We start from the raw sequence: 15,189 nt of genomic DNA, 5'->3' as shown, positions 1-15,189 counted from the left end.
AAAGTATCTATCTATCTATCTATCTATCTATCTATCTATCTATCTATCTATCTATCTATCTATCTATCTATCTATCTATCTATCTATCTATCTATCTATCTATCTATCTATCTATCTATCTATCTATCTATGTATTAAGAATGTGATGTCATTAAAGTTCATGTGTGTGTAATACTTTTGGAGATATAGTGTATATATATTCATATGCCACCCACAATTGATAGATAGATAGATAGATAGATAGATAGATAGATAGATAGATAGATAGATAGATAGATAGATAGATAGATAGATAGATAAATACTTTATTAATCCCAATGGGAAATTCACAATTGTGTTGTAAAGTTTACATTTACATTTGTTTGGTTGGCAGATGGTCTAATCCAAAGCGACTTACAAATGAAGTAAAAATAATCGAGTAACGTTAGGCTGTGGCCTGTTTGTTCAGCAAGTGGAGTAGGACAGGTGACAAAAGTTGATTGCCACAAGTGAATATATGTGATAACTAATACATTTACAATTATAGATCAATAATAGATAAAATAATTAAACTTAATGTAACAACAAATCAACTAACAGTATGAAAGCTCACAGAGCAATGTTTATTTTTTAATCAATTAGACTGATACTCGCAGAATAGATGGGTCCTCAGTAACTTCTTAAATACATGGACGGAGTCAGCAGTTCGGGTAGAGGTGGGCAGCTCATACCACCAACTAGGAACTACACAGGAACAGACTCTGGATTGAGACCTGATACCACGTAGAGGTGGCATCACCAGACGCTGTTCACTGGCAGACCTGAGTGGGCGAGAAGGAGCAGAGCACCTCGCCAGTGTCTCCGTATACGCAGGTGCTGACCTGCTGACCACTCCGTAGGCAAACATCAGGGATTTGAATTTAATGTGTGCTGCTACAGGGAGCCAATGTAGCGACCTGAAGAGAGGAGTGACATGTGCCTGTTAAAAGATAAACAATTTCTATAAATTTTAAGAAATACATAGGCTGCCCTGGCGTCTTATAATGGAGGCAATTGGGCACAGGGCCCGACTGGAAAACAAAAGCTTAAAAACTTACTGACCACGTCCATTTTTCAAGACAAGAAAATTATCAAGCATCGATCTGTGTCTTGAGGTTACGCACATATAGTAAAATAGCTTATATGTGTCATTTTCAAACAAAAAAACCACCAATATTATGGGACTGAGCTGTGCACACTCCTTCAGTGTTTGTCTTCCTCCACAACAGCCTTTCAGCCCCAGTGGTGGGGTTTCTTCTCAAAAAAAATAAAAAATCACAGTAAGCTGCTAGAGCCACGGGCTTGGTATCATGTTGACTTACTTCTGTTTTTATGTAAGAACTCTACCCAGGAAGACCACTTTCATGACACAAGCAAATAGAAATCTTACCAGGAATATACACTAAAGCGATTATTTCCAGATCACTTTTGGTGTCACAAACACGTGTCAGAAACACAGAAGGCACATTTTCTTATGTCAAAACTTTTGCCCATTCAAAGTGGACAAATTCGGTAAGTTTTCAGACTTTTGTTTTCCAGTCAGGCCCCACGTGTTGTGAACTAGAAGTCCTGAACAGTCAGAGTTCCAAAGCAGTTCCAATAATGCCCAGTAGAGGGGGATATCACCGTCAAACCCTGGCTAGTAATCCGAGCAAGCACAGGATCTTCATAAAATAAAAGGTTTATTGTTTGCCAAAACACAATCCAATCACAATAAAACTCCGTGAGTCGCCCTAAGTCGAACAAACTCCCAGTACAGATTCCAAACAGAATGATCGTTAAAAACAGTAAGAGGGTCCAAATTCCAAAACAAACACAGCAAAACACAAATAACTCACAACTCCAGAGCACATTCGCAAGAAACCAGCAGGAACTGTGGAAGACCCTCCTGTGGTATAGCGGGCGGTGTCGGGTTAAGGGCATGCAGCAAACCCGCATCGTCACACCTCCATATTTATAGGCCAGAGGACGGACAATTCCTGGCTGTGTTTGGCAGGTGGTCCCGCCTCTGGGAGGACCACCCAGGAAACACATGGAACCTAACAAATTTAGCTTATATACTGTACATAAACAAAATCGAAAATAAAGACTGATGCACATAATCAAAAATAAATACAAGAGACATCAAGCATGAATTTGAACCCATGCGGAGTTGAACCCTGGCGGAGACATGGTAATGTGCCCCATTGCTTCCACTATAATACATCACTTATGAAGCTTACATACACACAAAAAGGGTCTTGAAATGTACGTGTTGAAGAGACCCTCGTCTGTCTTGTGTTTTACGTACCATGACAGCATGGCAAAAAAGTAATAAAAAGGTCAAGATGGCAGATAAACTTGCTATACCTGTTAACCTTTCGTAGAGCACTGTGTCCATCAGGCAGCACCCGACGGGCTATCATGAAAAGGGGTGAGCACGACTGTGCTGGAGGGTGGGCAGACGGTCGCTAAATGTGACGTGGCCGGTGACTGATGTGGTCCAGCGACTGGAGGAGAACAGCAGCAGGCAGACTGCAAGTCTGACACATCCAAGGACTAGAAATGGCGTAATGTGACACCAGCTTAAGATGATTTGTGTCTTCAAATCATTAAAATGAAGTCAAACGTGGCACTGAACACTGGAGACATGTTCCATGCTGCTCAGTCAGTACTACAACACCTACTCTGCATATCAGGAGTGGCTCCTCTGTTAAGGGGATGTTCAGATTTTTGGGATCTTTTAAAGTGAATTCCCTCATTTTGTTTAAATAGCCAAGGGACGGGCACCCATGACACTATAGAACCAGACGTCAATTAAACAGTGGAGCCCGGCTCACCCAATGGCGCAGCTCAAGTTCATGCCACTCGGGGTGAGGCGGGGCTTCGATATCTGAATATGTTAACCTATTTAAATAGAAATTTAAAATGACGTTTAGAGAAAAATTACAGTAAGATAAATTTTGCATAGATTTATTCATATATAGAGAAACGGCAATAATTTTTCACATATAATTATTTATAAGGATCAACTAGACGAGAATATAGTACAGACATACTGATAAGCCGTGTTCTAATTATTAGTTTAATACAATTACGCTGCGAAAACCAGAACCAGTGCAGTGTACAAGTGATAGGTGGGGATGTTTTCTGCGCAGAACAAGAACATATTCAGATTGATAACGAAACAAAATTATAAATTGTAAATTAGTTGTTCATCTTCCTAGAAATTATTATCAGTGTTTATGTTTCTATTTTTGTTATTGCCTCATACATTTCAACTGCTGTGTCTGATGCCGTCACAGAAGAACCATCTGAAAATTATTTTTGAAGCCTTTGTGGATAAAAATCAGAGAATTTGACTTTTTTCATTCATGAGTGATATTTTTCCGAACCCTGCTGCTTACACACGAATTGTACTGAGCCTTTTGGCCAATAATGCCAACCCCACTCCCTCTGCCCGCCCCTAGCTATGCCACTGTGGTCACTGCAGCTAAAAAGCAACAGAAGCAACCACTGAGGCATGCCAGATTAATTTAAAACACTTGAAAACTTCCATTATAATTTAAGTCCCCCCTAAGTCCATTTTAAGACCTCCTTATTATCTCCTAGTGATATCTGGTCACATAGCACTGATATGACCACCTCCTGTCATTTCCAAGATAGGCTCGTATCATCCTGACCAAGAGTGGCGTTTGGGGGTGGCAAGTGGGGTGACCACCCCAGGCCCAGCGCCTAAGGGGGCACCGCTTTTAAGGTCTGTGTGTCCTGTTCGAGCGGATTTGTCAAGACAGGCTTTGTGGTCTGGCGGTCCCATCTATAGAAAAAGACATTACAGATCCAGATTAGACTACGAACGACTTTTCCAATCGGAAAGACAAGAAAAGTGGATTTTCGTCTCTGAACCTGAAAACCGGTAAGAGATTTCATGACGATACTTTTACGTTAATTTCACAGTTCCTGTCAAAACACTGAAACTCACATTTTATTTGTAGGCCATAAAAATGTCTGAATATTAAAGCACAAAAACATGTATTGCTAATGATAACCGGCTGACATGACATCAACGTGAGTTATGACTATGACATCCTGCATATCAAGACTCAGGGACCTGGGTTCGCTTCCCGGGTCCACCCTGCGTGGAGTTTGCATGTTCTCCCCGTGTCTGCGTGGGTTTCCTCCGGGCGCTCCGGTTTCCTCCCACAGTCCAAAGACATGCAGGTTAGGTGGATTGGCGATTCTACATTGTCCCTAGTGTGTGCTTGGTGTGTGGGTGTGTTTGTGTGTGTCCTGCGGCGGGTTGGCACCCTGCCCGGGATTGGTTCCTGCCCTGTGTTGGCTGGGATTGGCTCCAGCAGACCCACGTGACCCTATGTTCGGATTCAGCGGGTTGGATAATGGATGGATGGATGGGACTTGCAATTTGTACTTTTCTAGAAGAGGCCCTGCTAATTTCTGCATGACACCACATCCCATTTCGCACTGTCGTGGTATTGTCATGAATTATGAATTGCACTTTTTTAATAGATTATATTGTTATATTTTGACTAGGGCTTACTCCCTGCTCGCTTTGCTCACCAACCCCACCCCCACCCCCCCCAACCTGGCCTGCGCTACGCACCAGACCACTTTGCATCTCTGCCGCTCGTGTTCTGAAGAGGGGGGCACCCCAAGGAGACGCGGTTGCTCCTCCGAAACCCCCTCTTAAACGGTGATACAACGGGAAACAAATACAGTTTTTTTTTTTACCTCCTCTTTGCTCGATCAGCTGCTGGCTTGCTGCTGCGCCTGCTGTGCTGCGTGATCTGCATCTCTTGCAGCGATTCGAACGTTTAAAAGCCCGTATGGCAGCTGTCCTACTCTTTGTCTTTCATTTACGGCCCTGGGCGTGCTTAAACCTCTTGGGACAAAGTCTCGTCTCGTGAGACGTGAGTTCTTGATATTTTTTAGTTTATAATTTAAAAACGAAATAAATCTAACAACATCACATTAAAGTTTGATAAACCCTGAAAAGAATGATACCAAACATATATATGTAGGTTAATAATAATTCTTTGTATTTATATAGCACTTTTCTGACTACTCAAAGCGCTCAGCAATTGCAGGTTAAGCGCCTTGCTCAAGGGCCCAACAGAGCAGAGGCCCTATTGGCATTTGCAGGATTCGAACCAGCAACCTTCCGATTGCCAGTGCAGGTTTTAAAATAAGCCCAATTTAAAGCATGACAAAAAATGTGGCATAAAAAGTCACATAAAATTATTACATTTTTAGGCTTAGGATTTTATATACAGTATAGAGAGAGTAGATAAAGTCCGCATGTTATCTTGCAAATATTTAGTTGAATACTGTAATGAGAAAATCCGGTGTGTGTTAAAATTACTTTTATTAGATTCGCGTGCAGGTTTCAACAGTCCACACATACCGGTAACAGCGTTTGACGTAAGCGGCCCCACGTGGGGTTGGTCAGCCTGAGACCCCGCACACCCCTCTGATCCTGACCATTGAAATGTCACCAGTTAAAAGTTTGGGTACGCCCAGAGATATTCATGTGCTTGATAGAAATTCATACCTTTTCTATCAAGCTCCTATTAAATTAATTTTAAAATGCTGTCAAGCCACTACTAGTGTTTCTAATGACTATGACTCCTTGAAATGACTGTTTTTAAATGTATTATTCACATATTATTGCAAAGCCCCAATTTCAGCAGCCATGACTCACTTAGTTATTGTAAATGCAAATTGGTTATTAGAGAAACCTTTCGAATTTATACAGCACTGCTGAAACCCTATTCTGGTTTGAAAGTTCAGGTTCAGTTCTGGGTTCAAAAATGGCCAAAATAAAACAGCTTTTGAAACACTTCAGTGTTTGTTTTGTTTTTTTGCTTGTTTTTCAAGAAACTGGAGATTTCATACAATAGTGTTGGTTGCAGTCTTTCCCAGAAGTTAGCCTGAAGAGGAAAGACAAAGAAGGAAAGGGCCCAACTGGAAAAGAGCATCAGACAGAGTCTGCAAACGTCTTTACAGGTCCTCAGTTGGCTTCGTCATTAAATACACGCCAAACACCGGCGTCTGCAACAGTGAAATGGCGACCCTGCGATGCTGACCATAATACGCTTTTCCAGTTACCTACCATTCTTGTGCCCATTTGAATCTTTCCTTTTTATCTGCCAGTTCCAAATCTTCCTTTCCTTTAAACTCTCTCTTTTTTTTTTTACTTACAGATGCTTTTTTTCCTGATGTTTGTCACATAGACCTTAACCCCGTGCAGTTTGTCAGAAACATTTCTAATTAATTGTTAAGAAGAAGACCGTCACTCGACATACCCGAAATGTTCCATCCGCAAATGTGAGGACTCTTTGGAGGAATCAGACAACACTCGGAAAGCTGGCGCTTTTATCAGGTAAAAAAACAAAAACAAAAAAAAACAAAATGCTCATCCCACGCAGAAAACTCACTACGGGATAGGAAGACGTTAAAACTAAAATCGCTAGTGTGCAAAAATAATATGTTTATTTAAAAATGGTTAGTCGTATTGAGTTCAAGTGTTCGTAGATCGGTATTGTTTAAAACAAATGCCAACCCCAAAAGTTTGCCTCACCAGATGACCGTCAAGTTGCCTAAATGATGCAGGCAGCGCTGTCGGTACAAGGCTGTGTTTGTGTCACCGCGGCGTCCCGTCCCGTAAGCACACAAAGAACTCTGAGCTCATAATCTGCGCAAGCAAAAGCAAGGAACCCTCTGATTTATTTTATTTTATTTTTTGCATGCGCAGTAGAACTGCTCAATACCCGTTTTTCCTCGCTTCTAGATAATGTGAACGACGAATATGATGACGATTAAATGTTTGATGCACCCCTCGCAACCGTACCCCAAAAAATGACTTACTGTTCCTGTGCCCAGCAATCCCGCGGCTGCATCTCTGCGGACTTTTAACTGCCGTGCGCTGTCCGCGAATGTCGCTGGCTCTCTGATGACATCTCTCTCTTTGGGAAAAGCTCTTTGCTGCTGGCTCTGGCGGAGAGTGGGGGCTGGTCGCTCTCAGGCCCGGGTCACATAAAGGAAGGACAGCTGGGCAGGCTCGTTTTACTACTGGAGCTGGCACGACGAGAATGCGCTCTAGGATTTAACTGTTTCGCCGCTACTTCAAGTGCGAGCTCGGCGCGAGCGGCCGGAGTGTAATTGGACCGTACAACGGTGTGCATGCACTCCGCGGGACACACCATCGATCCGTTAGGAGAGTCGCTTTAAAAAAACACCTTACTGGAGATTACTTTCATTATTAAGACTGGTCCTGTTAGAGAAATGTATTATTCATATGAGGGTTTACGATATTAGACTGTCCAGTTTTCGGCCTCGTTTTCCAAGACTGACAATAATCTATTCATTAGACAGGAAATAAACGGAGAATTTACTGAATAAAAGGTGATATGCACGAGTCTGACAGAGGAAATGATTTAAACAGGCGTGACTTGCATGAAATCCCTAGCATTTTATTTTATTTTAAAACTACATTCAATTCTCAGGTCTATTAATCTTCTTCAATCCAGTGGATTTAGTTGCATAAAAAGGGATAAGTGTGGAGTAAGACAAAGGAATCAGAAGCTATTCCTTCAGCTACAAGGACTCTGTTGTACCAGTATAGGGGCTTGTACCAGTATAGGTGGCAAAACCTCAGGTGAGCCCTGCCTTTGCTGTTGAGCTACACTCACAGAGTAAATTATCAGTTATTATTATTATTACAGGGTTGGGTCTCCATTTGCTCCCAAAACAGCCTCTGTTCCATGTGGCATTGGTTACACAAGCTGTTGGAGGCCTCTGGTTCATGTTGACATGATTGGAAGACACAATTTCTTCAGGTTTGTCAGCTGCACACTTATGCTGCGAGTCTCCTGTTCCATCGCATCCCAAAGGTGTTGTGCTTTATTCAGATCAAGTGACAGGGATGGCCACTGAAGAGCACTGCCATGTTCATTAAACCAGGCTAAGGTGACGTTTATTTTGTGAAATGGTGCATTATCGTGCTGGAAGTGGCCATTAGAAGAGGGGTAAACTGAACGGGTGCACATGGTCAAATAGGCGATGATTGATTGGTGTTAACGGGACCAAAGTGTACCTAGAAAACATGTCCCTCACCATTACACCACCACCACCACCATCTTGGATTGCTGACACAAGGTAGGCTGGGTGCACAGATTCCTACTGTTTGCCCCAAATTCTGATTTGACTGTCTGTGTGCCTCAGCAGAAATTGAGATTCATCAGTTCAGGCTACGTTTTTCCAGTTTTCAACTGTCCAGTTTGGATGAAACTCTGCCCACTGCAGCCTCAGCCTTCTGTTCTTGGCTGACAGGAGTGAAACCCGATGTTTTCTTCTGCTGTTGTAGCCCATCCACCTCAAAGTTTGATGTATTGAGCATTCCAAGATCCCAAAGGTGTTTTGTTTGATTCAGATCCGGTGACAGGACACTGAACTCGTCGTCGTGTTTGTGAAACCAGTTAGAGAGAACATTTGCGCTGTGACATGCAGGTGCATTATCATACTGGAAGTCTTCTGCTGTTGTAGCCCATCCACCTCAAGGTTTAATGTGTTGCACGTTCTGAGGTGCTTTTCTGCTCACCACAGTTGTACAGAGGAGTGGTCTTTCAGTCTGATCTCTCTTAACAGTAAAGTGTTTCTCCATCCACAGAACTGCTGCTCGCTGGATGTTATTGTTTTTTGCCACATTCTGAGGAAACTCTAGAGAATGTGGTGTATGAAAATCCCAGGAGATCAGCAGTTCCAGGAATATTCAAACCACCCTGTCTTGCAAAAACAGTCATGCCATGGTTGAAGTCACTGAGATCACATTTTTCTGCATTCTGGTGTTTAATGTGAACATTAGCTAAAGCACCTCTCCGGTCCAGCATCTGTGGAATAAACCGGGATGGGCAACGGTACACAAAATAAAGAGCCCCTAAATTGCACCAATTATAGGACATGATGGAGTTTACCTGAGCCTGTTTCCGTATCTCACTTGTCAAAACCATGCCCAGATAACTGCAGGCCATGCTGAAGACAAATGGAGACACTGTCAGGTTGTGCACCCAGTGACGTGAACGCTGAGTATTTTGTTATCCTAAAGCATAATTATACTGCACCACGAAGTTGAGAAATGAACATGTCGACCTCCAGGGGAATGGATAGTCTCAATACATTACTCCACGTGACATGGTCCACTGCCGACAGACGTGCTTTAGTAAGTAGAAACCTTGCAGTACAACAAAAGGATCCATTCTTGTCTGTCAGCTGCTCAGCAGGGCTGATCTAAATATAAGTGGGAGCGTCTAGAAACAGATTATAAAATTGGTAGGAGCTAAGGATTTATGTCAGTATGAAAGGCACATGGCGGTAGAAGCACAAGGAAATGGCATTTCCAGTATCACGTAACTGCAGTGTAACGGGATATCCTAACATGCTTGGCACTAAGCTTTCTTGTTAACTTTTTTATTACTTATATACATGCGTACATTTAGCAATCCCAGTAAATCTAGTTCTGGGATCAGGTATTAATAACTAATATATATATATATATATATATATATATATATATATATATATATATATATATATATATATATATATATACATACACACACATACAGTATCTATCTATCTATTGTAATAAGGCGCTATATTGGGTCCGACCAGGCAAAGACTGACGCAGAGGCACGTGTAAAATCAACAAGACTTTTTATTTTTCTCTTCAGCCGTGGGGCACGCCTTCCCTGTGTCCCACAGGCCCAACACAGTCCCAAAGCAGTTCAACACAACCAAACCAATCCTTCCTCTGGCACCACCACTCCTCCCAAGCAACCTCGTCCTCTTCCTCCAAATTCTGGCTCCTGAGTGGTGGATGCTGGCCCTTTATATAGCCCACCCGGAAGTGTTCCAGGTGTTTGATCACCTGTGGCTAATTGCACTTCTGGGTGGGGCTGTAGAGGTGTCCATAAAGGCTCCGGGATCCATGCAGCACCCCTTGGTGGCCACCCCAGATCCCCACAGGGTTGTGGAGAACTCCACCTCCCATGGAGCCCTGTGGGAAACTGAGGCACCAACGTCACCCAGGGAGGCTGCCACCAAGCGTCCTGGGGGAGGTACTGAGGAGCCCATGGCTGCTCCCCCAGAACATATGCAGCAGGGGCGTCCCGGCTGGGCATGGGACCCGGCCGCCCGTTACACTATCTATCTATCTATCTATCTATCTATCTATCTATCTATCTATCTATCTATCTATCTATCTATCTATCTATCTATCTATCTATCTACATATACAGTATATATATATACACATATCTGCTATCTGTCTATATACATATACAGTATATACAGTGCATCCGGAAAGTATTCACAGCGCATCACTTTTTCCACATTTTGTTATGTTACAGCCTTATTCCAAAATGGATTAAATTCATTTTTTTCCTCAGAATTCTACACACAACACCCCATAATGACAACGTGAAAAAAGTTTACTTGAGGTTTTTGCAAATTTATTAAAAATAAAAAAACTGTGAAATCCCATGTACATAAGTATTCACAGCCTTTGCTCAATACTTTGTCGATGCACCTTTGGCAGCAATTACAGCCTCAAGTCTTTTTGAATATGATGCCACAAGCTTGGCACACCTGTCCTTGGCCAGTTTCACTCATTCCTCTTTGCAGCCCAGTCCCTGCCACTGAAAAACATCCCCACAGCATGATGCTGCCACCACCATCCTTCACTGTAGAGATGGTATTTGCCTGGTGATGAGCGGTGCCTGGTTTCCTCCAAACGTGACGCCTGGCATTCACACCAAAGAGTTCAATCTTTGTCTCATCAGACCAGAGAATTTTCCTTCTCATGGTCTGAGAGTCCTTCAGGTGCCTTTTGGCAAACTCCAGGCGGGCTGCCATGTGCCTTTACTAAGGAGTGGCTTCCGTCTGGCCACTCTACCATACAGGCCTGATTGGTGGATTGCTGCAGAGATGGTTGTCCTTCTGGAAGGTTTTCCTCTATCCACAGAGGACCTCTGGAGCTCTGACAGAGTGACCATCGGGTTCTTGGTCACCTCCCTGACTAAGGCCCTTCTCCCCCGATCGCTTACTTTAGATGGCCGGCCAGCTCTAGGAAGAGTCCTGGTGGTTTCGAACTTCTTCCACTTACGGATGATGGAGGCCACTGTGCTCATTAGGACCTTCAAAGCAGCAGAAATTTTTCTGTAACCTTCCCCAGATTTGTGCCTCGAGACAATCCTGTCTCGGAGGTCTACAGAAAATTCCTTTGACTTCATGCTTGGTTTGTGCTCTGACATGAACTGTCAACTGTAGGACCTTATATAGACAGGTGTGTGCCTTTCCAAATCATGTCCAGTCAACTGAATTTACCACAGGTGGACTCCAATGAAGCTGCAGAAACATCTCAAGGATGATCAGGGGAAGCAGGATGCACCTGAGCTCAATTTTGAGCTTTATGGCAAAGGCTGTGAATACTTATGTACATGTGCTTTCTCAATTTTTTTATTTTTAATAAATTTGCAAAAATCTCAAGTAAACTTTTCTCACGTTGTCATTATGGGGTGTTGTGTGTAGAATTCTGAGGAAAAAAATGAATTTAATCCATTTTGGAATAAGGCTGTAACATAACAAAATGTGGAAAAAGTGATGCGCTGTGAATACTTTCTGGATGCACTGTATATATACACACATCTGCAGTATACTGTATAGATAGATAGATAGATAGATAGATAGATAGATAGATAGATTTATTACTTAAATTATTTACAGAAGACTATATGACATAAGAACTGCACCATTTGACTTTATGACATAACAATTCCATTTTTATTGCTACGACGGATTCTTTGTGTGACTCTGAGCAATCTCTTCATCTTCTAGAAACTTTAACTGTAGAATTGTGGTGACTTGTGGTTTATAATACCATACTGATAGATTATATTAATAAACATTAATGTTGAACTCTTTACCCGTAGACGTTTAGATACAGAACATAACTTGACAGAGTGACATACAACATGCAGTATAGTCAAGCGCAGGCACGCGAGGATTAAACTGCGGGTCAAGGTTGGCATCTGAGCCTGCAGTCTTGTGGTGTGAATTCCAACCAAGGACTATTCAATACAGTTTGGGGCCAAGGTAAAAGGGACGCTTTGCCAATTTTATAATAATGTACAATAATTTTAGGATGCAGGTTCAAGGGAACTAAGAGTTCAAGGAAGATGAAAAACGCAGAGTCAGATCTTTCAAGCGATCAGGGCAGTTGTTAGTCTTAATATACAAAACTAATTCACGAGGTAAAGAGCAGTTTACTTTTAGGGTAGTGCTCATGATCAAAGTTCCCAATATAAAATAATGACTGGATACCTTCCTTTTTTGCACTACTTCATTCCAATAAAGCAAATTTATACAATTATGCACAATTAAGATGAGTAAGTTAGTATTGCTACAGGAGTGGCACAGTGGTTAGTGCTCCTGCCTCACACATCGAGTGCTGTGGGTTTGAATCTTGCACTCAGGTGGCGTGTGTACGAGGTTTATAATTCTTACTCTGTCTGTGAAGGTTTATCTCCTCAGACTCTGACTTTCTGCGCACATCTTGAACACAGGGATGTTATTTTAAATAGCAACTCTAAACTGGCCTTGTGTAGGTGGTTGCATGTGTGGGCCCATGCAATGGGCTGGCACCCCATCCAGGGATGGCTCATGTGGCAAGAAAAGGATCCAGCCATATGAGATCCTGAATTGGATTAAGCACATCTGCGAATGTTATGCAATGATATTTTTATAGCCTCTGTAGGAGCCGGCCCTGTTAAATGAACAGAGATTTTTCAAGCTTTTGAAAAAGGAGATGTGGAACAAGTTAGACCTTGTATTTTCTGCAATGCAACAGAATTCATCTTACAATGTGGAGATGAAATAATTGAATATTTTACAGGATATAAGAGTAACTGAGCCAGAAAAAGCTGAATGCATGGTTTTGCAGATTTCCAGAACAAATAAACACAATGACATCAGCTTAAAGACTCCATAGGACAGAATTCATAAATATGTGGACCTGAATTAACTATAATTAGCCGTATTCATGTTCATTTCTAATTAGTAAATGTACACTGTGGATTACAATGGAAGCAGACTGGCCGTAGGGATATTTAGATAGGCCTGTCTTTATTATGTGTTATCTTTTTTATTTGGTATTTCAGAGAACACAAGACACAGAAAGCAAATGCACAAACGGATTTACAGCCTGCTCTCCAAAGAATTAGGATCTGCCAAATAACCATGACACACTGCACATTCAACGGGGATCACCACTGGGAAATGAGGTTTTTTTTTCCAAATAGCACAAAAGGATTCAGTGTGTCCCCCTGGAGAAATCGTCCATTCCCTCAGAACAATTAGCTCTGGCTTGCCTACAGCGTGTCATTGTCCCTGAACTACATTGTCAAATGTCAATAGATTTTAATTTTTCCAGTTGTGTTTAATGGTCCCAGTGCAATTCATTCACTAAGCAGGTGCATTTTTTCAGTTGCACTGGGGTTTTATACTGTGGCTCAACTATGACAGGCAATTCTCTTCTCGAAGAACATACAGTACATTAGGGGCTTCCTTGCGATTTTTCTTTCCCAATGTGTCATTTCTGGTTAAAAAAGTCCCACTTCAGTTAAAAAAAAAAAACAACAATCAAAAATAAAAAATGTATAAGATTTTACTAAGACTGAAAATTTGGATATGGAGTCCACTGTTCCATGGAGTAAGAGAGACAGGTATACTGCTATAAAACAAGTTCAACACAACATGCAATACAATAGTAACGTCACTGATTCTTCCTGCTTTCACTGTTAAGCTGAAGGGAGTTCAGATACTCGTGGGTGCTCTCCTGCTGTTAACAGGGAATGTTCCACAAAGGAGGCATTCCCTGAGGCTGTCTTATGTGAAAGTGCTTTCAAGAGACATTATATATGTCAGAGGTGACTAGGGATTGCTTTTTCCCCCTCCCTTTAAAATTCATAATAGCTTAGGAGTTGCTTTCTGTACTGCAATTATGGCACATACCCACTGCCTCTATCTATCTATCTATTATATAGTACCTTTAATATCTATCCATTATATAGTGCCTTTCATATCTATCTATCTATCTTTTATATAGTGCCTTTCATATCTATCTATCTATCTATCTATTAGTGCCTTTCATATCTATCTATCTATCTCTTATATAGTGCCTTTCATATCTATCTATCTATTATATAGTGCCTTTCATATGTATCTATCTATCTATCATATAGTGCCTTTCATATCTATCTATTATATAGTGCCTTTCATATCTATCTATCTATCCATTATATAGTACCTTTCATATCTATCTATCTATCTATCTATCTATCTATCTATCTATCTATCTATCTATCTATCTATTATATAGTGCCTTTCATATCTATCTATCTATCTATCTATCTATCTATCTATCTATCTATCTATCTATCTATCTATCTATCTATCTATTATATAGTGCCTTTCATATCTATCTATCTATCTATCCATTATATAGTACCTTTCATATCTATCTATCTATTATATAGTGCATTTCATATCTATCTATCTATCTATCTATCTATCTATCTATCTATCTATCTATCTATCTATCTATCTATCTATCTATTATATAGTGCCTTTCATATCTATCTATCTATCTATCTATCTATCTATCTATCTATCTATCTATCTATCTATCTATCTATTATATAGTGCCTTTCATATCTATCTATCTATTATATAGTGCCTTTCATATGTATCTATCTATCTATCTATCATATAGTGCCTTTCATATCTATCTATTATATAGTGCCTTTCATATCTATCTATCTATCCATTATATAGTACCTTTCATATCTATCTATCTATCTATCTATCTATCTATCTATCTATCTATCTATCTATCTATCTATCTATCTATCTATCTATCTATCTATCTATTATATAGTACCTTTCATATCTATCTATCTATCTATCTATCTATCTATCTATCTATCTATCTATCTATCTATCTATCTATCTATCTATCTATCTATCTATTATATAGTGCCTTTCATATCTATCTATCTATTATATAGTGCCTATCATATCTATCTATCTATCTATCTATCTATCTATCTATCTATCTAT

At 40.9% G+C, this 15,189-nt stretch overlaps 1 protein-coding gene across 1 annotated transcript in view; it reads right to left on the bottom strand.

Moving 5' to 3' along the window:
• The window catches only part of si:ch211-220i18.4 (SRSF protein kinase 2), an 87,919-nt gene extending 80,837 nt beyond the window's left edge, over window positions 1-7,082 (bottom strand). The window contains exon 1 of the mRNA XM_051921089.1: window positions 6,883-7,082. Within this exon, the coding sequence (XP_051777049.1) occupies window positions 6,883-6,914 (32 nt within the window). The 5' untranslated portion in view covers window positions 6,915-7,082. The remainder of the gene's footprint in view (window positions 1-6,882) is intronic.
• Between the last annotated feature and the right edge of the window lie 8,107 nt (window positions 7,083-15,189).

Source organism: Erpetoichthys calabaricus, chromosome 18 (genome assembly GCF_900747795.2).
Source record: "Erpetoichthys calabaricus chromosome 18, fErpCal1.3, whole genome shotgun sequence".
In the NCBI taxonomy this organism is placed as follows: Eukaryota; Metazoa; Chordata; class Cladistia; order Polypteriformes; family Polypteridae; genus Erpetoichthys; species Erpetoichthys calabaricus.
This window is presented reverse-complemented; position numbering and strand designations above follow the sequence as displayed.